The sequence below is a fragment of the Polypterus senegalus genome, chromosome 1 (genome assembly GCF_016835505.1).
Source record: "Polypterus senegalus isolate Bchr_013 chromosome 1, ASM1683550v1, whole genome shotgun sequence".
Classification (NCBI taxonomy): domain Eukaryota; kingdom Metazoa; phylum Chordata; class Cladistia; order Polypteriformes; family Polypteridae; genus Polypterus; species Polypterus senegalus.
The window spans coordinates 125764041-125791034 of NC_053154.1; the positions used below are offsets into that span (position 1 = coordinate 125764041).

Here is a 26994-nt window from a genome sequence, read left to right on the forward strand (position 1 = left end):
TCAATATTTCCCAAGTCCCTCAGCAAGAAACAGGAGACATCTTGGTACTGACCCAAAAATGCATTAAAAATGGACAGCTTGAAATAAAAAGTAGGATAATACAATCTGCAGTGTATATATTTGTTTTTCTGTATATACAAATTAAGTTACAACCATGGAAGTGCTGTTTCATTGGTATCTGCATGTGTGTGCATTAATTTAAAAAATGCTTAATTTAAAAAAAGCAGGTGAATAAATATCCATTCACTTTGTATAGAAATTATAAAATAAACTTTGAGGGTTACTACTTTACCACAATCAAGAAAATGTACACATTTTTATTGGCCACATTTGAAACATTTCTGATGACACAGACAAAACTAATCTATACAATTAAATGTATCACTCAGTGTATACCAATAACGTGTTTCTAGGAAAGTAGCTGGAATAAAAACTAGATGTTGCACATTTTATCAGGGATCAAGCTTGAAAACGGAGAACCATGACATCTTCCACAAGCAGACAGCTAATGAACTAACGGATACTGATATTGACTGTGGAGCATGCGGTGTTCTTTCTTGCATGTCCCAAAAATTGAAACTGTAATAAGATAAGGCACTGATTTGTCAAATTTCAGATGTGAAGATTAGAAACAATGATAAAGAAATGTTGCTCCATAAAGGGCCTAATTGTGAAAATAGTCTGAAATTGCTACTACATTCCTTCTAACAATGATTACTTGCTTGCAGCCTTGCTACTGCATTGGACAATTTAAAGCTTACGAATGCTGCATGGTGAATCACATAATAATCTAATATATTCCATTTGATAAGATTTTTCACAGTGACACTTTGAGAGGTTTTTTTTTTTCAATATGGTAAACAGTCATTGTCAACTGTACATTATAATTATTACTATCACTACTGATCAGTGTCTAGCTAACTTTTTGTTAATATTTATTTTTATTACACTGACTACTGCTTCAATTTTTACCTTCATGTTTTGGATACTTATGTAGCTTACAGGTGGTGGCTACACTGTGGATATTTTGTGTCAGATTTTTAACATGACCTGCTTGAACACTGTAAGTTAACACTGAGGATATTTTAATTTTTAATTTATTAATTAAACAAATGAACTAATGCATTAACATCTTGTTAACTTGCAACTCCAGAAAACCTGCTTATCCCAAGGTACATTCCTCAGAGAATTAGTACTGGTTGAAGTACTTTAAATACATGTGATTTCAGATCACTACAAAATGTTTCAGTAGTTTAGGCTGTTCAGGTTAAATCCGAAATGACTGTGTTATGTGTAGTTTTATTGCTTGTTGTAACAATTGCTGAGGAGCCAGCCTGTAAGCTACTAACACAAATAGAACCACCTCTTTTTTCAAAACGTGGAGATATTGTTATTGGTGGAATTTTTTCATTCCAAGACTATGTAACTAAAACACCAACATATGAAAACTTATCTGAATCAATTGTATGTGAAGGGTAAGTTAAAAAGTACTTATAAACAGGATATTGTTCTCTTTTTAGCTTATTTTGCAGTCAGAATTATGGTTTTTAGTTTAAACAGTATGCATGTATATACAGTATTTATTAACACTGTTTATTTGACTTTTTTTATAAATAGATGGAGGTGTATTTAATTTCCCTTTAAATATAATCACTAACTTTGGTTAAAAAATCATTGGTCAAATATCACGTCAAGTATTATGGTGATTTCCTGTGACTTTCAAATATTGACATACTTTTTGATTAATTTTGCCTTTTAAAGTAACAAGTTGTGTAAATTCTCTTTAAGGTTTTATATGTACTGTTTATACTATATTACAGCACTCCTTAGTTCAACCTTCAAACAATTTTAGACAGTGTTGGCAAGACTAGAGTATATTTGAAAAGTTTACTGTGACATATTGCCCTTGCAGATCCTTATCACAGTAAGATCCCAAAAATATAAAGTTCATTTCTATTAATTCAGTTTACTTTTATTAAACACACAAATTAGTTTACTGTGAAAATTGTGTTAGTGTGGGAAAAGTATATAATAGTTACAAATATATTATGAAAAAATATAACACAAAGTATGCATAATATTTTGACATAAATAAATATTGGGCAATATATACAGAAATATTAATATACATATCCAGTTAACATAACACACACATATTAAAGATGTAGGATGAAAACTGAAGGAGAAATGCCAGTACAAACATGGAGAGAAACTGAAAAACATCAGGAGCTGCAAAGTTGTTGAGTTGTAAGCAAATCCTTAGCACCGCATCACCCTGGTACCTTTCCCAATGAATACTCAAGCAGAAATTTAACAAAAAGAAAGCTGTTAAGCAGTGAAACTGTGAGAAAAGGCAAAACAAGCAAATTTTCTAGAAAACATGAGTCAATGAAATACATTATTGACTGGTATAAATGAATTTTTAATTATTTTAATTTTCCTACATAAACCTATCCATGTGCTGGTGAACAGCAAGATTTTACAGGACTTTAGTGTGACTTTTTACCTGTGTAGGCTACTATTAATGTGGTGCATTGAGTTAGCAATTTCAATTTCAATTCAATTAAAGATTACTCTTCATAGAAATACTAAAAAACATTTTATTGAAAAAAATGTTATAGTCAATAACAATAATATTAGCCGACCTTGCCTGGTCTGTTTGTTCCAATTTGTTATGCATTTGAATATAAGCATGTTTGTGCTTGGGTGTGTGTCCAATATATATTCTAGATGCATGTTTCCTGACCCATATAGTATGCTGAACTGTGCTGATACATAATGTATACCTATCTTAATATGGGTTTTGCAACTAAGTTTATTGTGCACATCAATTGCACCGAAAAAGTACAAAAAAAACAAACAAAACTTTCTTTGTGAATTGACTGTCCAATCATTAAAGTCTTGCAATTCCCTTATAGACATATTGTTTGATTTTAAAAAGGTTTTTATTTATCCTTCAGTGTTCACGTGAAACTCTGTGACTTGTTGACATGCACGACTCTTCACTAAATTTGTGCTTTATGTATTTAACAACTATGATAAACTCTATATCACTGTGGTTTTGTAGAGCATTGCGTAGGCCATGAAAATACATGTATATGTGAAAAGGGACATGATCATATCCATTAGAATAAAAACTAAGTAAATGCAACATGTTAAGGAGAAAATAACACTTTATTTTGTTTATTTTGTTTAGTCTAAATATAAGAGAATTCCAATTTGCGGAGACAATGATTTTTGCAATTGAAGAAATTAATAGTAATACAGAACTACTTCCTGGAATTTCTTTGGGCTATAAAATATATGATGATTGCAGCTCTATATTTTTGTCTACAAGAGCAGCAATGGCTTTACTAAGTGGAATGGGAGATTTGATCTCAAACGAGACATGCACTAAATCATCCACGGTTCATGCAATCATTGGGGAATCTGAATCATCTTTGAGTATTGGAGTTGTAACAGCAACAAGGCCATTTCACATACCAATGGTAAGATGTGATGTACCGTATTTACGTCTTATTCTTATTTTATTCAGTTTGACAAGCATAATTTGATGATGTAGCTATTAATTGTAGTTAAAATGTGTAGTTAGTTGGTGAAGGAGGCATGATTTTAGGCATTGTTGTTTCATAGCTCCTGGCCAGCCGGCCTTTGCCCATAAAGAGTTTGAATGAAGTTATATACGTATGTTTTTCTTCAGATACTCCAGCTGTACTTTCTCATTCCACAAACCAACAGGGTTATAATTGTTGGTGATTCTAAACTGGATCTGTTTGTATGTTAGTGTTCATGCGTAAGCTCTGGGATGTTATGGTACTGAGAAAATGGCTGCATACTTCTGGGCCCCTATGACTCTGAGACTGGTCGAGTGTGAGGGTGTGTGTACATGAGTGACAGATGAGTGCCCCATTCAGGGTTAGTCCCTGTCTTGTGCCAACACTTCCAGGAGGCAATAATGTATTTATAGTAGACAGAAATATGTTAATTAAAAATAGTTCAGTAGAACTATTAACTTTTTTTGCTTTTGATGTACTAGAGAGAAATGTTTTTTGCAGGGACTTTAATGTTTGATGAAACATAATTTTCAAAGTATATAAAATCTGACATTATTTAAAAGCCTTTAAATAGTTTAATATTTTCACATATATATATATATATATATACAGTATATAGTTTAATGATAAAAAAGGGAGGTTATTTAGTTATTTGTTTTTACCATTTTGTTTGCTTAATCCCTTTACTGATTTTACTTCAGTTTGTTGTAGACGGATCAATTAGTAACTAAGAAACATGTAAGATATAATTTTACATTAGCAGTATTAACAATACCATAAAATATTATCAAGTAAGTATTTTTAAATATTGTATGTTTATAGATGTGTACATGATTTATTCTGTTTCACTTCAAACAGATAAGCCATTTTGCTACCTGTTCATGTCTAAGCAACAAGAATGACTTTCCAACTTTCTTCAGAACAATACCAAGTGATTACTATCAAAGCAGGGCAATGGCACAGCTAATAAAGCATTTTGGATGGACTTGGATTGGTGCAATAAGAAGCGACAATGATTATGGCAACTTTGGAATGGCTACATTCATAGATGCAATTGAACAGGAAGGCATCTGCCTTGAATATTCTGAAGTAATTTATTTTACCTATCCAAGAGAAAGAATTCTTAGAACAGTAGACATAATAAAACACTCATCTTCCAAAGTAGTAGTCGCATTCACAACATTTGTAGATTTAGAACTGCTCATAAAAGAACTGTTTCTACAAAATATAACAGGCATTCAGTGGCTATGCAGTGAGAGCTGGATTTCTAATGTAAAAGTGGCAACTAAAGAAAGTTACTATGTTTTAGGAGGAGCAATTGGATTTACCATGAGTAATGCTGTTATCCCAGGTTTAAAAGACTTTCTACTAAGTGTTCACCCAACTGAAAACCCAGAGAATACTGGCTACAATTTGCTTTGGGAAGGAGTTTTTAATTGCACTTTAAATACTCAAAAAAAATCCATGGATATTAATCATTGTACAGGCAATGAAGATTTAAGCAAAGTTGATAATGAGTACACTGATGTATCTGAGTTAAGAATTACTAATAATATTTATAAAGCTGTGTATGCTGTAGTCCATTCACTCCATAATCTGTTAATGTGTCAACAAGGAAAAGGGTCATTTGTTAATAAGACCTGTACAATGAAAATGAAAATTGAACCTTTGCAGGTAAGTTACTAGAAAATAAGCAATAAATATAAATTCTGGGGTGGCATAATGGTGCAGTGGTAGTGCTGCTGTCTCACAATAAGAAGTCCAGGGTTCACATCCTAAGTTTTGTTTCTGCGATATTTGATGAGACAGTCGCCAACTTCCCAGCAACATTAGTGCTAATACCATACAGAATTGCAGTTTTATGCAGTATTATCTTTAATAATTTTAATTTTTAATTTTTTTAAATGGAATTATGTTAAAATGTTCTAAGGGTGAAAAGAATGAACATAATCTTTGGTAACATCATAAAGCTGGAATTCTGTTTAACATTTTTTTTTTTGCCAAAACCTGCATAGTTCAGCATAATATCTCTTTCCTGCAGGTCCTTAATTATTTGAAAACAGTCAACTTTACTACTAAGAATGGAGAAAATATTTACTTTGACCAAAATGGAGATCCTATTGCAAGATATGAATTAGTAAATTTTCAGCTGAGTAAAGATGGCAACACAACACAATTTGTAAAAGTTGGTATATACGATGCCTCATTACTAGAAGGGCAGCAGTTTGTCATGGATAATGTTAGCATTGTGTGGGCAGGATCTCACATAAAGGTATAGTGGTTGTGCATTTGAACTAGTAATGGTAAATGTTACTAACACACTGTTTGTAAAATAATGAAGTAATTATTAAGTGCAAACTAATGACTACAGAAACAGTACCTGTAAGAAGGCTGTAAAGTCAAAAGCTACTGTACTCCAACTGTTCCATTACATATTTTGTAATAAATGTGACTCAATCATTCTGTCACCTTTCCATTGAACAGATGTTATCAGTGTCATGTAAATGGACCAGCTGGAAACATATTTACAGGTCATATATGCTGAAATGCTGAAAAGTTTGAATGAATGTTATATCAGAAATTTTTTTAAATTAGTTGCATAAAATCAACTTTCCCAGAAGTATGGTTTCCTATCATCTATAATTTCTTCAAATAAGATAAACCACCTTTAAAATATGTAACACTTGTAAGCAAACTCCTGAGTTGTTTTATAATGGCAAATCCATAAATTGTTCAAATTTAGCACAAATTTTAAGCTCACACTTCAAACAGGCAAGAAGAAACTGAATCAACATATTTGTGATTAAAGCCCACTGCCTGTCAAACTAGTAAACCAGGAAAATTCAGCTTTCTGTTTCCCAGAAATAACCTTTGCTTAAAAAAATACTGATTTTTCAAAAGTGATTGGGTAAGGTTTAAATCTTGATAAGGGTTTCTATCACATTATTTATATTTCAGAAATACTCACTTGAAATAAATCTAAATGAATATTACATCATTATGTTTCTAATAATAAGCTACATAAAGTTTTTTGTAAATGTAATGGTCTTATTTGTACAAAATTTGGCAACATATAATATTTATTATCTAAGAACATACAGATTGGCTTCTCAAAGACACTTTATTAATGAAGGGCTGCAATCAGTTAATCCATTAAGCAGGAAATGTCCAACCATGTATGTAGATGAAACAGGGACATAGCTAGCCAACCATTTTAGGGAACTGTTAAAGTCCTCGCTAAAACTACTTTGGATCACTTCATATCCGTTAATCATAGCCATACTAATCTCTGTTTGTGTCCTTTCATAGGGCTTCAAATATATTTTTCAAAGAAAATCAGGCAGCCTGGGATCATACATTTCTCCCGGTTTTAATGAAAAACTGACTTTCTAACCTCTCCTTTCATTTTCTATAATGGCATCTTTTTCAAACCTACTGTCACTTTTTTCCTTTTATTTGCCCTGGCTTTGTTCTCTTCTTTGTTATCCTATTCTGCAAATGTTACCTGCTTCTTCCTTTTCAGTTCCACACCTGATGAAGGTTATGCAGCTTAAACTTCTTGTCTTTCACCTTCTTTTCCTTTCAGCACTGAAATAACCTTTAATTACTTTTTTTCCTTTCCTTTTCTGTCACAGCCCTTCATTAATTTCATATTCATTAAGCATTTTATTATAGAGGAACATTTATCAGATTGCACAAAATTTGTAATTTTCGCTAAAAAATATAAAATGACAGAGCTACATTTTGCATTTCAGGTCCCAACCTCAGTGTGTAGTGAGAGCTGCCCACCAGGAACTCGCAAAGCTGTCCAGAAAGGCAGACCTGTCTGTTGCTTTGACTGCATACCTTGTGCTGATGGAGAAATCAGCAATATAACAGGTAAAACTGTATCCATTTTTGTTTGACAGCGCTAGGAACAGTATTTATAGTTACTTTAAATGGACGGATAAATACAAAAGTATTTACATTTAGCAAAAATTGCATATGAATATAGATATGCATGCATTTTTGTAAAGGGCAGCATGGTGGTGCAGAAGTAGTGCTGCTGCCTCGCAGTTAGGAGACCCAGGTACGCTTCGCGGCTCCTCCCTGTGTGGAGTTTGCATGTTCTCCCTGTGTCTGTGTGAGTTTCCTCCCATAGTCCAAAGACATGCAGGTTAGGTGCACTGGCGATCCTAAATTGTCCCTAGTGTGTGTGCCCTGGGATTGGCTTCAGCAGACCCCCATGACCCTGTGTTAGGATATAGCGGGTTGGACAATGACTGACTGACTGACCTTTTTGAAAATGAAACAATTGCAATAAATTACATTATTTAGATCAAATTAATAGTTAATATTCACCAACAGAGAGTAACATGTTGTGAACTGTTGCAGATGAGACACATTAACTTATATTAACTAATAAACTGAGCAATCAGCAGATTTGACGACATAGCTGTGAATAACTGTTCAGATTGGTAAGCAGGCTCACTGCCCTCTTCACTGCTTGACAGATAACTAGCAATTAATTAATAAACAGTCCAGCATTGAATATATAGGTTTTTGTGCATGTTTTTGCGTAATAGTCTTTTTAATATCCTCATAATGAATATTTGCAGTGTTCTGTTGACATAAAATACAATTTTATGTATATTGTAATGTCTCTGTGACCTTGTTCTCATTCAGTAGTTACTCAGAAAATATGAATCACCATTATTTATCTAGTATGTCCTGCACGTTTAAAAGCTGTTAGAAAGTTATTGGTGCCAGTATGACTACAGTATTTCAAATTATAATAACTTAATGATAGAAAAAAGTATTCAAAATTCTCATAGTTCACACAGAAAGTCATTGTGACTCTTTTAGTCTTTTTTTTTTTGCTTGTAAAGTACATTTTCTTTTTGTGAACCTAGAAGAATTTCAAAATAGGCTGATAGATTAATGAATTAATTCCAAATTATCCATCTCTATTCTTTATTTCCCTTTTCTTCATACAGATTCTACTGTTTGTATACTGTGCCCAGTGGAATATAAGCCTAGCAAAGGAAAAAATGTCTGCATCTTGAAAGAAGTGGAATTTCTATCATTTGGGGAAATTCTAGGAATGTTTCTGGTGCTATTTTCATTAGCGGGAGCCACTATGGCAATGGCCATTGCAGTTGTCTTCTATTTTTACCGCCACACACCAATAGTTAAAGCTAATAACTCAGAATTAAGTTTTCTGCTTTTGTTTTCCTTGGTATTATGTTTCCTAAGTTCTGTCATTTTTATAGGACAGCCCTCTGAATGGTCTTGTAGGCTGCGTCACACTGCATTTGGAATTGCATTTGTCTTGTGTGTCTCTTGTGTGTTGGCAAAAACCATTGTGGTGTTAATGGCATTTAGAGCCACCTTACCTGGTAATAATATTATGAAATGGTTTGGCCCAACACAACAAAGGCTAAGTGTCTTCAGTATGACTTTTGTACAGATTGTGATCTGTACACTCTGGCTAGTAAAATCACCACCTTTCCCAAATAAAGATTTTTTAACTTTCAAAGACAAAATCATTTTTGAATGTAATGTTGGATCAGAGGCTACTTTCTACTCTGTTTTGGGATATATTGGGTTTCTTTCTGTGTTGTGCTTTGTGCTTTCTTTTTTGGCCCGTAAGCTACCTGATAATTTTAATGAAGCCAAATTTATTACTTTCAGCATGCTAATATTCTGTGCTGTCTGGATTACATTTATACCTGCCTATATCAGCTCACCTGGAAAATATGAAGTGGCAGTAGAAATATTTGCTATTTTAGCTTCTAGCTTTGGTTTGTTATTCTGCATTTTTACACCTAAATGTTTTAATATATTATTAAGACCAGAAAGAAATTCTAAAAGATATTTGATGGATAAACGGACCTAAATGTTGCATTTGTCAATTTACTGTGCTAGTTTGTATGTTACTGGCATACAAGGTACCAAACCAGAAAGCATGCAAAGATAAAAGTAAGGGAAAAGGGTACTGTATATGTTTTCATATCATTCTGTATGCTTGCATGGCAGTATAATGATATACTAAGCACATGGGACATTAACTATAAATAAATACAAAAATATACATGAAACAACAAATCTGAATTATTTACAGTGCTTCAATCACAAAATGTAGTTTATATATTATATGATCTGGGTCACAGGAAGATCAAGCAACTTACTTTAAAATGATCAGTAAGTCAATGTTTTGGAATCCAGAATATTAACCCCAACCCTATTAACCCTCTCAATGCTAGCCTTTAAAACAAATAAATCAAATTAAACAGTCAACAAACTATATTGTAAATATACCCACTACCCTTTCATTGTTAACATTATTGAAGTAGAGCATTCAAAACATAACCTAACAATTCAGAGTGATGGAGAGCCAGAAGAAATTAACCTTGTACTTAGCACTAGTTCATCAGAGGGAACACTAACACACAAACACGTGTACACACGCACACACTCGCACACACACACTCACACTGAACCAGAATCATTAATTAATCACATATCGAGGATGCATGAGGAAAACTGGAGAACTCAGAAGATAACTAACACAGACATGGAGAAAAAGAACAGCCACATTGACAATAATGAAGCACAGGATAGAATCCCAGAATCCGGGATCTGTAATGCACCAGCACTAACCACTGTAGCGCCTTCTTACAAAACAATAAAGAGTAATATCATACAATAAGTGATAAACCTACTCATTGAATTCTTAAAATTCCTACTATAATACATTGTCTAGAGAAATATGTCAGAGGTTACTAAAAAGTAAAACTGAAAGTAAATAATCCTGTTTATTTATTTATTTAGTTATGTATTTACTTACTACTTGAATTTGAAGGTCTTCACCTGACTTAAAAGATCAAACTTTTTTAGTTCTATGGTGTCGTTTAAATACTTAACAGAAAAAATGTGTCAGAAATCTCGGTTATACTATTAACTAATTAAGTAAAGTACTACAAACTAAGTAAAATTCATGTTATTGAATACATATGTTCTAATTTTGAGAAATAAACTTTGTATACTGCATCACAAAGATGACATCTGAGACCATTCAAATAGACTTGGGAAATTATCTGTCAAACAGCATTTCACTGCATCTGTGATAAATAAGATGTACAAAGAGCATTTAGAAAAACATCATTGTCATCAACTACAGGATCACAAAAAACAGCAATTGACTACAGGGGATGAAAAGAACAGTGAGTGTTTTTTACATTCACACGCACATAATCAGATTAAAGTGAAAGTCAAAAACCTGGCTTCTTAAAAATCCAAGTAATCTTCTAGAGTTCTCCTTTGGAAAAATGTGCCGATGTCATTAAAGTGTGCAAAAAAGAGTTAAACATCATCATCATTGGCCACTGTGAATCTGAAAAGAAGTAAGTAGGCTGTGATAATTTTGTTGTCTTTTATAAATATGTAAATATGTTAGTTTTTCATGTGCTCTGAAGTAAATAACATTTATCCCCTTTTCACATCCTCGACCTGAGCCACCAGTGATCCACGGCATGAACACTGGCTGCTGCACCACCCAATCACATATTTTTAACATATCTATAGAAAATAGCTGGATTAAAACTAAACTGACACTTTATAATCTGGTGTCTGTTACTGTATTCCATGCAGCACACTCTTCTCTTTGGCTGTGTGATTGAGCTCTGCAAAAGAGTGGCATACTGGTATTTCTGCTTATTGCCTTACACCCAGTGCTGTTGCTATGTAATAATGCAGGCATTTTTACTTCAATAAAATAAGTACTGCATTAGGTTACTTGTTACTATAAACAGAAATCAGATCATTAACACACATTACTTTTTACACATTACTCTCTGCTGCTCTCGAGATTTGAATTTTTGAAATATTGAGACAGATTATTTCAATCAGGAGAATAAATAATGTGATCACCTGAGCATTTGTCTAAGGAAATATACTCAGCAAAAAAAGAAACGTCCTCTGACTTTCAACTGTTTTTACTTTCAGTAAACTTAATGTGTAAATATTTGTATGAACACTAAAAGAGTCAACACCATAAGACATAAACTAAAAATGTTTCACAATGTGTCCCTGAATGAAGGGAGGCTCAAAATCAAAAGTACCAGTCAGTATCTGGTGTGGCCACCAGCTGCTTGAAGTACTGCAGTGCATCCCCTCCTCATGGACTGGACCAGATTTGTCAGTTCTTGCTGTGAGATGTTACCCCACTCTTCCACCAAGGCACCTTCAAGTTCCTGGACATTTCTGGGGGGAATGGCCCTAGCCCTCACCCTGCGATCCAACAGGTCCCAGACGTGGTCAATGGGATTGAGATCCGGGCTCTTCCACTGCGAGGATGATCAGCTGTCTTTCCTGTCTCCCTGTAGCGCTGTCTTAGGCGTCTCACAGTGCGGACATGGCAATTTATTGCCCTAGCCACATCAGCAGTCCTCATGCCTCCCTGCAGCATGCCTAATGCACGTTCACACAGGTGAGTAGGGACCCTGGGCATCTTTCTTTGGGTGTTTTTCACAGTCGGTAGACAAGTCTCTTTAGTGTCCTGCGTTTTTAGAACTGTGACCTTAAATGCCTACTTTCTGTAAGCTGTTAAGGTCTTAACGACCATTCCACAGGTGCATGTTAATTAATTGATTATGGTTAATTGAACATGCATGGAAAACATTGTTTAAACCCTTTACAATGAAGATCTGTAAAGTTATTTGGATTTTTAAAACATTATTGTTGAAATACACAGTCCTGAAAAAGGGACGTTTCTTTTTTTGCTGAGTATATATCTTTTGAATGCTTCCACTTGTGGCTAAAGTGCAATGACATGTGCAGACTACAAAATTCTTAACTGTAACCCAGTTAAGGGTTTGCATGGCCAAATAATTGAGTTACTCACTCTGAAATCCACATCTGTTTCTCAGAGACCAAACATCAGGTTTCTTTAACTAGAATACGGGTTTACATGGCATTTTAGAAAAAAGCTTACTGTGAATAATTGGGTTATTAAAGCACATGTAAACATTCTGAGTGTCAGCCTCAGATGACGCTTCATGAGCAGTAACTTACATTAAAAGTTGCGTATAGCTCAATAAAACCTTTACCAAGGCTTAGAGGGACAAGAGGGACAGTGACTTTGTTCTAACCTCTGACAGGGACAGATCCCAAGCCCCTACTTCTGCCAGAACCAACCTGCTAGCACATCCAATAAAAGTACATTATTCATCCAAATGATGGTGCCTATTTGTTTTCATAGGACATAAAATACAATATAATAACTTTATTATGCTAGCTGAGTAGACAGCAAATACTTAACAATTTACATAATAATTTAGGTTGGTTTTAACATACTGTACTTTACATGAAACAAAGGCAGCAATAATAAAACGCATACAGTAAAGCCCTACCATAACACACCATGCAATAATAAGAACTGAGCTGATTTCCTGCTGCACAAAAAATCAGAGCAACATGTTCACTCGAACATAGGCTGTCCTCACTAAAGCTGAAGAGACAGTGTGGCACTGGGTTTGAACTGTGCTGCTATTGTCACACACTGTCAATCTGTCCTCTAAACATGCAGTGCTCTGTCAGCAGTGAGGTGTACCTGAGTGACAATCAATAACCTTTTACATGGTGCAGAATTCAGGGATAAGAAATTTAATAATATTGAGAGTATATAAGGAGCATTTGTTAATCCCATTTCCATCCTCCTTGAATTTATTCTTGGAATGCAATGTTTGAAAATATTAAATTCCTGAAAGGTACTGAATTGAAAATAAGTTACCAAGACATTAATTTTAATTGTTTATAATCTTTATCTAGTTAAATTAGTACTTTCTAGTTTGAAACCTGAGCAGGACATTTTAACTGTTGAAATGGGTGCATCTGTTTATTAATGGGTTTAAAAACTATTTTGGGCAGAAATTTGAAGTTTTGTTTGTAAGGAATTATATGTATATTTAAATCTTATAGATTTGACATTGTATAGTATGATGTAAGAGAAAAAATGGGACAAATAAATATTTATTATAAATGTATTAGTTATTTTGGGTAAATTTCATATTCACAAATGCTCCCTCTGATATAGCCATCAATATTGTCTCTTTTTTATATCCTGACTGAATCAGCTGATGTAAGCCAATACCAATCACCAGGAAAATTCAGTAGAAAACAAAAGTATAAAAAAAATATAGAATAATAGCTAAATCAATTGTCCTTCATGCTAAGGTTACTGTCTCACTGAAATATCTAAGACAGTAAGACCAAAAACCTTAGCAGTGTAACTGAGTTGATCTTAAATTATTGCAGTGTAATTTTTATTAGGCCTTCACTGACCTTTGGCTCCCTAAGGTCACAGGACAACTAGCTTGTGCTCAAGTAAAATTTGCAGTCTTCATGTTTTATGGTCATATCTTGTCTGTTTTCAAAGGGTGTTTAAAATTTTTTGGAATAATGACATAAGGTTTATATATATTTGCCTGACGTACACAAGAGTGCTTCATTATAACCTCTGTCCTCAATTAGTGCAAAATCACACCTTCTGGCAACGCCTGATTATGAAGCACATTTTGATATCCTATCTGTGGTGTCAGAAGTATGTTTTAGATATTTGACCTCCTTATTTGGGACAAGAACGTATGAGGTCTAGAATGACTTTTCAGGAGAATAGATGATATGAACCGAGAGTGCGGAAACACTAAAGAATTCCAAAAGCACTTCAAAAATACCCATAGTGGTGGATTTACCATCAAACCCTGGCTAGAAATGAGGGATAACATAGGATCTTTATAAGATAAAAGATTTATTTCACAAAAGGCTATGTACCACTGTGAGGATCTAAAGAGACAAAAAGCTTACAATGCCTGCAAAAGTCATTTCCAAAAGCAACAGAATCCCACTGCAGAAATGGTTAATGAACAGAGCAGAAAATCACAAAAGCACAAGCACATCAAAAACACAAGCAAATTCACAGACTCTCTAGTTAATTTGAGATTAACTGCCAGGAGCTGTTGGAAATCCTCACCTTTATAGGGCTGAGGGCAGTTCCTGGCAGTGATGAGCAAGTGGTCCTGCTTCTTTGGGAACCAGCCACAATACACAAGGCACATAACAAAAGCTAAGAGAAAAAAACAGAGAACAATGCAAATAATTAACAAATAAGTAACATTTACATAAATACATAAAACGCAAAAAATAACAAAAGAGACATGAAACAAGCCCGTTCAGGGGACAGAAAAATACCACGAGACCCATTAGCCCTTTCCTGGAAGAAAAGAAGGTAGATTCAAGAAGACTCAGTGATCAGAGGAGTATATAAAGAGAGGAAAGAGAAGATCAGAAGAAAGGGGGAGTCAACCCAAGACTCCAAATAACAATAAGATTATTACCATCTGAAATCAAAGCACATATTGAATGAATGTTTTCTAGATCCTCTTCTGTTTTCAGAACTGATTGAGGTTGTATTAGTATATTGGCCACTTTTATGTTTTTATTTTGTTTATGGCACTAGCTTTATGATGGTAATATTTAAAGATGAAACTAATTCAAGCCAGTTTTTCTGCTTGCACGTTTTGTTCTATTTTTGCTTTGCGCCCTCCCCCACCCTAACCTATTGTCTATGGGGGAAGCAATAGCTTTAGATTCGTCAAAATTTTCGATCTCCAGTTTTTGACAGATCTCGGCATTTTAGGGTCCCCGATACCGAAAACATTGATATCTCAATGATGGGTGTGTGTCTTTCTGTTTGTGTGTGTGTCTGTGTGTCACAGTTTCTTGAGGACAGTATAAAGTAATCCCTCGCTATTTCGCGCTTCGACTTTCGCGACTTCACTCTATCGCGGACTTTAAATGTAATCATATCTAAATATATATCACGGATTTTTCGCTGGTTCGCGGATTTCTGCGGACAATGGGTCTTTTAATTTATGGTACATGCTTCCTCAGTTTGTTTGCCCAGTTGATTTCATACAAGGGACGCTATTGGCAGATGGCTTAGAAGCTACCCAATCAGAGCATGTATTACATATTAACTAAAACTCCTCAATGCTATAAGATATGCTTGATTATTCTTTTGACTGCTTGATTGTTTGCTTGTCTCTGCCTCTCTCTCACCCTCTCTGGCATTCTCTGCGCCTGACGGAGGGGGTGTGAGCAGAGGTGCTGTTTGCACAGAGGCTGTTTGCTTAAAAAATACTGACGGCTCCTCTAAAAAATGCCACTTTATTGCGGTGCTCGGCATATTTAAAAGCACAAAAGCACACGTATTGATTTTTTGATTGTTGCTTTAATCTCGCTCTCTCTCTCTGACGTTCTTTGCGCCTGACGGAGGAGATGAGAGGGGCTGTTTGTACAGAGGTTGTTTACTTAGAAGATACTGACGCTCCTCTGAAAAATGCCGCTTTATTCGGTGCTTCGGCAAACTTAAGAAGGACACGTATTGATTTTTTAATTGTTTGCTTTTCTTTGCGAGCGCGAGCGCTCTCTCTTAAATTCTCTTCTCCTGATGCAGACACTCCTTTGAACAAAAGATATATTTGCATTCTTTTAAAAGTAAGAAAGAACTGTCAAATGTCTTGTCATGGAGCACAGTTTAAACTTTTGACTAAAGGGTGTTATTTCGCGTCTAGAGGGCTCTAATAATGTTAACAGTGTGGGAGAGTTCATAAGGGCTTAAAATATATAAAAATAACTATACAAACATATGGTTTCTACTTCGCGGATTTTCATCTATCGCGGGGGGTTCTGGAACGCAACCCGCGATCGAGGAGGGATTACTGTAGAGCTAAAATGGCTGGACGGAATAATACCAAACTCGGAACTTAACCCTACTATGAAATGATGATGTGCTGATTAGTTTTTGAGTCAAATCATGCAAGAGAAAGAGGCACTCTAGAGGAAACCTCAAATTATTCTGCAATTAATTATGAATTCTTCTCATCAATTGCTATCATTATGACCTATTTCATGATCAGAAAGATCAGCATCAGAGAGGTAAATAATTACTAAAATGTTATGTAACAGTTCAGGTAACTTAATTCCTAGGCCACAAAGCCTATTGACGCTCACAACTGATTTTTTTTTTTTTTTATCACCGACAGCTGGGAAAAGCTAAGGAATGGGAAGAGAAGACACTCCTTGAAAATAAGCTGCAGTGACAGTAAAACCCACATGAAGTCTGAGTGAAAACTATTGACAGAATTTAGTGGACCAGAATTTTAGTGGTGCAAAAATATATTGCTAAAGTTTGATAAGTGTAAGAATAGGCAAACATGAATAGCACCAGAGGTGTAGCGTATAACTGTGAATAAATGGGAAAAAAAATCTGTGCATTTTATTAAAAGGGGATTTATGCTTTAAGGAGATATGTCCCCAAGTGCCTTCCCTACGATAAAACATTTGGTACTCTGAAAGCATGAACAAGATCATATGATTTTATAGTGCAATCAAACAATCCCTCTCTTATTATTATTCATAATTGTTTCACCATAATAGCAAAAATCTTTGAAAAATGTAAAAAAAAATGAAGAGTTGATTAAAAAAAGCCAAAATGCAGTGAGAACCAAATCAACAAAACCAAACTGTTAACCAAATCGAAAAAACATGCATGGTCCTGACTCACTAAATCAATTTTAGAATTGTTAAAACCACCAAAAACTATCCTTTGAAATGCAAAAACTTGAATGGCAGCAATTCTATGACTGCCATTTTAAATGCCACTGTGGTGATGACATTACACATCATGATTTCCGAGAGTCACAAGGTGGCAAAGGTAGTTGTAACCAAATATATGTCTTCAGTCTCAACATGACTTTGAAACAAACAGTTGACCCACCCAACCCCCCACTTCCTGGAATCTGCTGTGAGAGATGTACAATGTAGAGTGAAGAAGTGGGAGCCATATTCTAAACCTTATATTTATTACATGAACATGGACAAATTGCACATGAAAATATAAACTACTAAGAGAAAGAGGTAAATGGGTCAGTGGTAGTTCCCTGAAAGTCCACACAATTTTCTCCAGATCACAAAGCATCAAAACTAATTTTAAACACTTGGGGTCTCATTTGCATAAATCCCAGCATCACTTACACACACCTTTATGGAATTTACCTTCACAAATCAGAATCATCTTGTAAATGTGCATACTTGAGTGTGTCTCAAATCTCACCTGGTTTCTGCCCTGAAACAACCATGTATGGAGCATTATAATCAATCTTATACATATGCAATCATGATGCTATAGAACTTTATTGACTGGTAGAACATTCTCCGTCCTGATGCACTGAGATCCCACTTTTGCATTCAGAAGTATCTGGTTGCACTCTGCAACCAAGCATGCAAGACTATGCATGGTACTATAGCACATCTCCTCTGTGTTCTGAGGATCCAGGAAAGGCGTATGGTATCAGTGTCTGACCAGGTAGCCACTATTAGCTGGTGCATATAATGAGAAGATTGCTGTTACAATGAATAGTACAGGCCTTATGAAAAACGTATGGTCCAGTCAGTAACCTTACCAACAAGTTAGTCATCATGTACAGTACCATCACATTTGCCAAAGCTACTTTGCCCCAAAATAAATATATCACAGGTTGACTCAGGCTACTGGGCCATGATGTTTGTCAGTCTCATTTTGGCATCATAGATGACTTCTGCATTAATGGAGTATCTCTGCTTACAGTTAACAAAACCAGCTTCATTCTTGATAGATGTCCATATTGCAATATGAGGGCAGTAAAGAGCTCCAATTGCATTGGGAAAACCAGACACTGCTGTGATTTGTCTTTGTATGTTAACAAAAACATGCTATGTTTTACAAATGTACATCCACACCATACGAAAACTGAATGTAGCGCTTCACCGTACAGTGGGCATGATGGAGTGAAGCTTGGCTGAGGTACTGTATTCCTGTTGGCCTGAGAAGTCACAACAGGTGGCTGATATAAACTGACGAAAAACCAACAAAGCTCTTCTGTGCAAATACACAGCATTAGCTGTCTTAATCGTGAAGCAAAATACAGTCTGTACATCATGTTTTATCACTTTTCAGGTGTAATTTGTTTGTAACGTCACATATTCTAATAATGTCTTGGTGATATCATTTATTATATGCGTTGTCATTAAAGTTGGCATTTAGCTGGTTTGGCTGCATTTCCCTACTTGATCAAGAGTGTTGTCACTTCCCAGTTTCTATGAAATGTTGTGTACAGAAGGGTCAGAGATGTTAGAAATTTATGCAAGTTCTCCAATCAAGTTTTCTTTTACAAATGTTGATCTTTGCATGGAAAGCTACCAACTCACATTTCAACCCTCTTTTTGTGCACATGTAAGTTTTATAAATCTGGCTTTAGTTGCATTTTAGATAAAGACTGCCTAAGAGAACATTCAAATAAAAGAGGAGACCAGGAAACATCCATGAACTTACACACTTATGCATTTTAAATTAACTTTAACCTGTATGTAATCTTAAAGAAATGAATGTTTTGTTTCTTGTGGCAAGTATTGAAGTCAGCTATTTAAAACAGGTCAAGGTTGTAATAATAAGATTTGAGTAACAAGCTTATGCAAGTTGAAAAATGTATAAAAATCTTTAAATTGTGATCTTTGTTGAGAGAGAGTGTTCACATCCAGGGAACCCTTTATTGCTGATCTTTCTTGTTATTCTCTTTCCTGATACCAGTTCTAAAAGTCTTCTGTTGAGTTTTTCCAGTTTCTAAGCATCTTTTCTGCCCAACTCTAAGAGAATTAGACAAAGGATACAAATCATGCAAGCATGATATACAGTCAACCCCTTCACACCATGACCCCTCAGCATTATCAGGGAACCTTTGAAAATAATTTTCACAATAACAATAAGTAGCAAAACATGGCTGTTAACACTAATTAATTTAATTTTAACTAAATATATATGGAATGCTGGAATGCCACAACAATGGCTCATTTGACCAGGGACATCAAACAAGTTCGGTATATCATTACAGGAAATTATGACGCCACTATTGATTCATTGCTATGTCTCTTTCTATTGTTTAAATGCCACCAAGGCAGATACACTATTATTGATGTTTCTGCAGTTGTAAATTGACAACCTGTCATGTATGTAATAATTTGTTTTGGACAGATAAAATGATTGCCCAAAATTTTGAAAAAGTTAACAAGAAATATCTACATCATATTCTGTGGTCATTTGAAATGCTATGCTTGCCTTTCTGTATTCATTAAGAATCCATAAAGAATGCCAGTTAATTAATGTGCAGAAAGATGTACATTTAAATTTTTTTTTCCTGTTACGAATCTGAGAGTTAAAAGATTTTGGGACAGATTGGCACTGGGAATTAAAAAATGGATCTTTCAGTTTGAAATGGAAATCAAAGGGCAGTTAATGAAATGGCATTATCCTTTGGTTCCTGTGGGTACTTAGTTGTTGAAGTTGACATGCTTTATGTAGAAAAATGATGAATGTAGAAAATACATCTGGATAGATTAAGAGTATTTTCAAGCAAAGCTATAATTAATTACCTGCAATAGATTTTATAATAATAATCCATTTTTATATCACTTATTTAGTATTGATAATTATTTTTCTGCATGCAGTTTTCTATCTAAAACAAAAATATGATCAAGATAAAAAAGGATACATGCAAGACTCAAACCTCAATACTGCTAACATGCATTATTTTGTAACAATCGCAGTCCAAGATCTTTTGCACTTAATGAACGTTATATGCTATTCTCCTCTAGAAAGTAAACATAGTTGTTGGTTTTTTTAAATGTACATTTAGACAATAAACCATTGATTTGATAACAACATACTGTACCAGATTAACTGAGAGTGATTTGTTATTTCATTAAATTATGCATTACAGAAAAATCCAAGTATTTTCTTTTTAATTCATATTTTTAATTCAGATAAGTTATGTTGCCACATGTGCCTGTCTCAGCAATAAACAGGAATTCCCTACTTTCTTCAGGACCATCCCAAGTGATTCTTATCAAAGTAGAGCACTTGCACAGCTTGTAAAGCATTTTGGATGGACTTGGGTTGGAACAATTAGAAGTGACAATGATTATGGTAACCTAGGGTTGGCTACTTTTATTCAAACTGTTGAGAAAGAGGGCATTTGCATTGAATATTCAGAATCAATTTACTATAGTTATCCTAGTGAGAAAATTGCTGCAACAGTACGTCTCATTAAGGCATCTTCATCAAAAGTTATTGTTGCTTTTCTCACAAAGCAAGATATGGAAATTCTCCTGAAAGAGCTGCAGAATCAGAATGTCATGGGGCGACAGTGGATTGGCAGTGAAGGCTGGATTTCTGCCAGAATCTTTGCAACCGAGGAGAGCTACAAAATATTAGGTGGCTCCATTGGATTTGCTATTAGTGAAGCTGAAATACCAGGACTGAAAGATTATATTCTAAATATACATCCATCTGAAGCTCCCGGAAATGCATTTCTCAATGAATTTTGGGAAACAGTTTTTCACTGTTCAATGAGTTCCAATGAAAATGCATCAACTCTTACTCCATGCACAGAATCTGAGAATTTAAGAGATATAAGTAACGAGTATACTGATGTATCAGAATTCAGAATTCCTGGTAATGTGTATAAAGCAGTGTATGCTGTAGCCTATTCCCTGCAAAATCTACTAAGCTGCAAGAATGGAGAAGGACCCTTTGTCAAAAAAACATGTGCCAATAAAATTAACATTGAGCCATGGCAGGTAAGATAGAATATTTTACTTTTGTATTTTATATTTTTTGCATGTACAACACTGCATACAAAATTTGTCCTGCAGGTGCTGTATTACTTTAAAAAAGTGAATTTTACAACTAATTATGGAGAGAAGATATATTTTGATGAGAATGGAGATCCAACGGCAAAATACGATTTAATAAATTGGCAGAGAAACAATCACGGCAACATAGAATTTCTAAAAATAGCTGTCTATGATGCATCTTTATCAGAAGGAAAAGAATTTATAATGAAAAACATCAGCATTGTTTGGGTGGGAAATGCAAATAAGGTATGAACAGATATAAGTTTTAATGCAGTTAATGCAGAACTGTTTATTAGCAAAAGAGACAACTGTTTTCAACCCATATTAATATTTAATTTCAATTTTATTATCCAATTTCTCTTAGGTGCCAAGATCAGTGTGCAGTGAGAGTTGCTTCCCAGGAACTCGAAAAGCAGTTAAAAAAGGAAAACCTGTGTGTTGTTTTGACTGCATCCCTTGTGCAGAGGGTGAATTTAGCAATACAACAAGTAAGTTACAGCCTTAAAAAAACTGGAATGAAACATATCTTTTCCTTGTTTCTTGCAAAATACTTAAGAACTAAATGCTTTCAAAATATGTTATACTGTACAAAGTATTCAGATTGAAAACATCATGAATTCTATTATAATTTAAAAATTGTCCAGTAAACTCTAAATTGATCCAAATCAGTGAGCGTGGTTGTGTGTATACCTGAACCCTGAGATGGGGTGGCATTCAGTCAATGAATATTTTGTTCTTTTTTTGTAGTCTATGTTGCTGACTTAGTGTCTAGATAGATAGATAGATAGATAGATAGATAGATAGATAGATAGATAGATAGATAGATAGATAGATAGATACTTTATTAATCCCAAGGGGAAATTCACATAATCCAGCAGCAGTATACTGATACAAAGAAACAATATTAAATTAAATAGTAATAAAAATGAAAAGAATTAAAATAAAATTAATGTTCGCATTTACTCCCCCGGGTGGAATTGAAGAGTCGCATAGTGTGGGGGAGGAACGATCTCCTCAGTCTGTCAGTGGAGCAGGACAGTGACAAAAGTCTGTCACTGAAGCTACTCCTCTGCCTGGAGATGACACTGTTAAGTGGATGCAGTGGATTCTTCATGTGTCCCACATATACTGTATGAGTGAGTACAGTAAAAGGGTCAAGGCGCAGATTTCTAAATAATATATTAGATGATCATGTCTGGTGAACTCAAGGGGACAGCATCGCCTGCAAGCAGATTAGAATCTAGATGTAAGTCTTATGTCCCAAAAAGGAAACAGTCTGCTAGCCTCAGCTGTTTCTTGGTATATTTCCCTTAAAAATTCTAAATAAAAGAATTTGCACATATGGGAAAGTTTGTAAAAGTTTGAGAAAAGGTTGGATTTGTTGACTTATGTCATTTGGGAAAGTCTGAGAAATTCCAAGTGTATTGACTTATGTATTGATTTACTGACCTACTGTATGTAGTGACTTATAACATGTGATATACATATCATGTGATATTCATTATTTCTTTTCTATGCTTAAAATATGATTCCTTGTATAAGCTTTCTCAGGTAAAAGTCAAATATATTAAGAAGTAGATAACACTGTTAGACAGCATGTAACTATAATTAATTAACCTGTGATATGTATTCATAAGTTCACAAAAAGCAAACAGACAGCTTTTAACCTTCAAATAACCAGGCAAGGACAAAGAAAATGTCTAATGTTCCTGGACAAAACTTGCATTGTTTTTCCTAGAAGATCTAAGGTTTATCTGTTTTATGGAACTTTCATTTCAGTACTCTAGCATAGGTTTCACAGGAAAGGTGAAGAATGTGAGCTGTCTGTAACAAGAACATGTCCTCCTGTCCACTTTTATAAAATGGCAACCACCACCCTAGTTTCATGGGCCTGTCTTTACATTCTGCATAACCACAATCTCAAGGGCTTGCAGCATTTTCTGTGGATCTTATACATTCCTATGACTTTGCTGCTAAGAGCTTATAAATCATTGTAGTGACTTCAGCTAATGCTTCTGGCACTCCTCCTTTAAGGGCATATCTGAATTTTGTTCAAGTTAAAATTTGTTCTTTATAGTTCATTATTTATTTATTTTTTTTAGAATGAGTTTTACTGTTTGTTTACATTATTTTAGACATGTCAGATGCCATCTTATTTAACAAAAAAAAGAATAGGAGTAAATGCTGTTAATTAAAATAAAGAATTTCAATAGAACAATTCAAAAAATAGGTTTTTGTTAAGAATGTCAAATTACTGACAAACACTGTTGAGTATAATTTATAGTTCACACTTTTTTTGTTAGATCAATTCCTACTTGTATTAAATTTACAAGGCTTAAATTAAATTATATTCACTACGTATATTCAATATTTACATCATCCATGCTTATTTCAGTTGTATAACTGACTGCATTGTAAAATGAGTCCATAAAGTATACAGCAAAATAGCCCTCCTGAGTGGAAAAAAATCTGTGCGTGTTAATTGCTGTACAATTTAGTTTATACTAATATTAATTCTAGGCAGCTCTGATAGGGCAATTACTATATTAGAATCAATCAAAAACATCTGTGTGTAATAATAAATGCATCATGAATTAAAACATGCTTTGCTTTTTGGGGAATATTTGTTCATTCTTTTTTATCTCCTAAGGCTGTGTTGCTAAAGAATTGAGAGGAAGTCCTTTTAAAATGAAATTACTCATGTATTAAACCCACAAGGTATTATATATATATATATATATATATATATATATATTTATATGCATCTTATTTTTGCTCTGAGAGTTTGTGCAGTTTTGAAATGCTTCTCATAGCTGTTTTCACACTTTCTGTGTTAATAAGGGCAGAAGACTTGAATTGTAAGTTTCAAGATATAGAACAAGTGCCTTTGTTTTACAAGGATGGAGATATTACAATTGGTGCTATATTTTTATTCCATGGCCTTATTCAAACAAAGTACACATTCCAAACTATGCCTGAACCACCCAACTGCAAAGGGTAAGTCAGATTTAAAAAAAAAACCATAAAACTGGAATCATTGCATGTTGCTTATCTGCATTCTATATTAGTTGTGCTATAAAAAATTACTTTTTATCACATATGAAAGACATGCTCACAGTGCCAGTATATATAAAAAAATCAAAGTATGTTGATCAAAATTAAAATTACTGCTACAATATCATCGGATTATTGTTGCATGTTTGGTTTTTTTCTAAAAAAGGCTAAAATAATCAATATCAGGACATTGTTTTGGGTGTGTGAGTAGAATGACAAAAACAATTAAAGCCACTTGTCTTTTACCAAGCACAGGTGAATCAGAGAATGGCATGAAATAAGGCAAGTGGAAAAAGACCTAAAATATAGAAATCATTAGCACTGGTCCTCTGTCATCCATTCCTCAAATCAAAGCAAAAAATCTTGTGTCTTTCAGTTGTTTCTTATGGAGTACAGTCTTTCTGAATGTAGTCTAACTCTTAAATCTTTTTCAGATTAAATTTTAAAGAGTATCAGTTTGCTCAAACTATGATTTTTGCAATTGAAGAAATAAATAACAATACAGAAATGCTTCCAGGTATTTCCTTAGGTTATAAAATTCACGATGGCTGTAGTTCCATGTATTCTGTAATAAAGTCAACAATGGCATTGTTAAATGGACAAGAGAAAAGACTGCCAAAAAACACACCTTGTGCAAAACCAGCAACTGTGCACGCCATCATTGGTGAATCTGAGTCTTCCCTGACTATAGGAGTTACAACAACCACAAGACCTTTTCATATACCAGTGGTGAGACTTTTTAAACAAAACATCGCTTCAGAAGTTTAAAATGCTGAGTGCTGAAGGTAAATTTTTTTGCCTTCAGAGTCAGACTAAAGAAAACATGCATGCCAAAAAAATCTGTATAGTAATCAATATATAGTGAATCATTATTTCAATATGAGAGTTTCATTGGTATGTGGTAGTGGTGGTGGGGGCCAATTCTGAGTTTGGGTAGAATATATATGGTATGCGAACATAAGCAGGCAATAATGATTAATAATTAGTATACTGTATGTGTGAGTAAATTGTAACCTTGAGTTCAAAATGTGCTGTTAAGCTTATCAGATTCCATTCTACATTTAGTCCTGTGTCCTTGTGCTACTGGAACTGCTATGAAATAGAAAACAAGACATGTCAATGCAAAAAAGGATGTCTTTTTTACACATACTGCATGTCTCTAACTCATACAAGCTATAATTATAAGCAGGAGCAGAATTTACTCAGTAATTCTGAGAAAATGGTCTCAGAAAATGTAACTCTAACTCATTTTTCTAAGATAATGAGCAATCCTTCCTTCATACTACTAATACAAAACACACCAAGAAAATGTTTGTTTCACTGTACTCTAATTAGACATGACAATCTGCTCTAATTAGACATAGATATGTCTAATTGTATAGTGACCTGGAAATAGACAAAGCACATCTGTCACTGCAAATATGCAGTAAAGCTATAATCAAAATGCTGGATTCAGTTTAGGGCCATACAGACTTTTGTTGTCTAACTCATATTTTCATTAAAACAATCTAATATTTACAACTTAAGCATCAGTTAAAGTATTTTCTCAGCTATACCATTATACTGTTTATTACAACAAAGAAGAAATCTGTGTTTGGATTCACACTATGAATGCTGCTTTTTCTATATGCATAATGTATACAGATTACAGTTAAACACATAATTCTTGAAATCAGTATTATTGTTAATGGATACTTTATTATATATATATATATATATATATATATATTTTTTTTTTTCTTTACTCTTTTATAACAGATCAGTCATTATGCTAGCTGTGCCTGCCTCAGTGACAAAAGAGAGTTCCCAACTTTCTTCAGAACATTTCCAAGTGATTACTACCAGTGCAGAGCCCTGGCACAACTGGTGAAACATTTTGGTTGGACCTGGGTTGGCACAATAAGAAGTGACAATGATTATGGTCTTAATGGGATGGCTATATTTTCAGAAGCAGCTAAACAAGAAGGAGTTTGCATTGAATTTTCAGAGGCTTTTTACAGAACATATTCTAGAGAAAAAATACTTAGACTTACTGAAATTATAAAAAGTGCTACAACTAAAGTTATTGTAGTTTTTATGTATTTTTTGGACATGGAAGTTTTAGTGAATGAATTGTTGCATCAAAATATTACTGGATTGCAGTGGGTGGGTAGTGATGGGTGGATATTTATTAGACCCATAGCAACAGAAGTTAACTATAGGATTCTAAGCGGTGCTGTGGGAATTGCGGCCAATAATGCAGTAATACCTGGCCTGAAGGAGTTTTTATTGAATGTAAATCCATCCAATTACCCTGAAAACAACGCTTTGCATGACTTTTGGGAAGAAACCTTTAGTTGCAGTATGTCATCTTCAAACCAAAGTAAAACTATGAACCCGTGCACAGGGCAGGAAAAACTGACAGAAGTAACAAATGAGTATACTGATGTAGATGAGCTGAGGGTATCTTATAATGTATATAAAGCAATTTATGCTGTAGCCCATGCATTGCACAATCTCCTTAAATGTGAGGAAGGCAGTGGACCGTTCACCAATAAAACATGTGCCAATAAAAGGAACATTGAACCTTGGCAAGTAAGCTGCTTTCTGACCTACTACTGCTACTACTGTATGTTTA

General features: G+C 34.3%; 2 protein-coding genes across 2 annotated transcripts in view; both read left to right on the plus strand.

The window, feature by feature from the left end:
- The first annotated feature begins 1278 nt into the window (after window positions 1-1278).
- On the plus strand, window positions 1279-9432 carry LOC120532103 (extracellular calcium-sensing receptor-like). The gene is made up of 6 exons (XM_039758026.1): window positions 1279-1475; window positions 3197-3488; window positions 4413-5228; window positions 5596-5826; window positions 7310-7433; window positions 8531-9432. Exons 1-6 carry the CDS (start codon window positions 1279-1281, stop codon window positions 9430-9432), a joined length of 2562 nt encoding a protein of 853 aa, XP_039613960.1.
- A 633-nt stretch (window positions 9433-10065) lies between these two features.
- Window positions 10066-26994, plus strand: part of LOC120532201 (vomeronasal type-2 receptor 1-like) — a 43122-nt gene continuing 26193 nt past the window's right edge. The window contains exons 1-7 of the mRNA XM_039758085.1: window positions 10066-10200; window positions 20451-21266; window positions 21342-21569; window positions 21688-21811; window positions 24137-24320; window positions 24812-25106; window positions 26136-26951. Of these exons, the coding sequence (XP_039614019.1) occupies window positions 10066-10200; window positions 20451-21266; window positions 21342-21569; window positions 21688-21811; window positions 24137-24320; window positions 24812-25106; window positions 26136-26951 (2598 nt within the window). The remainder of the gene's footprint in view (window positions 10201-20450; window positions 21267-21341; window positions 21570-21687; window positions 21812-24136; window positions 24321-24811; window positions 25107-26135; window positions 26952-26994) is intronic.

Bases quoted from the DNA above. Each gene is read 5' to 3' on its own strand.
- LOC120532103 (XM_039758026.1), top strand. From the start codon at position 1,279: ATGACTGTGTTATGTGTAGTTTTATTGCTTGTTGTAACAATTGCTGAG. The intron at 1,476-3,196 runs GTAAGTTAAAAA...TATTTTGTTTAG, and splicing joins GAATCAATTGTATGTGAAGG to TCTAAATATAAGAGAATTCC. The intron at 5,827-7,309 runs GTATAGTGGTTG...TTTGCATTTCAG, and splicing joins GGGCAGGATCTCACATAAAG to GTCCCAACCTCAGTGTGTAG.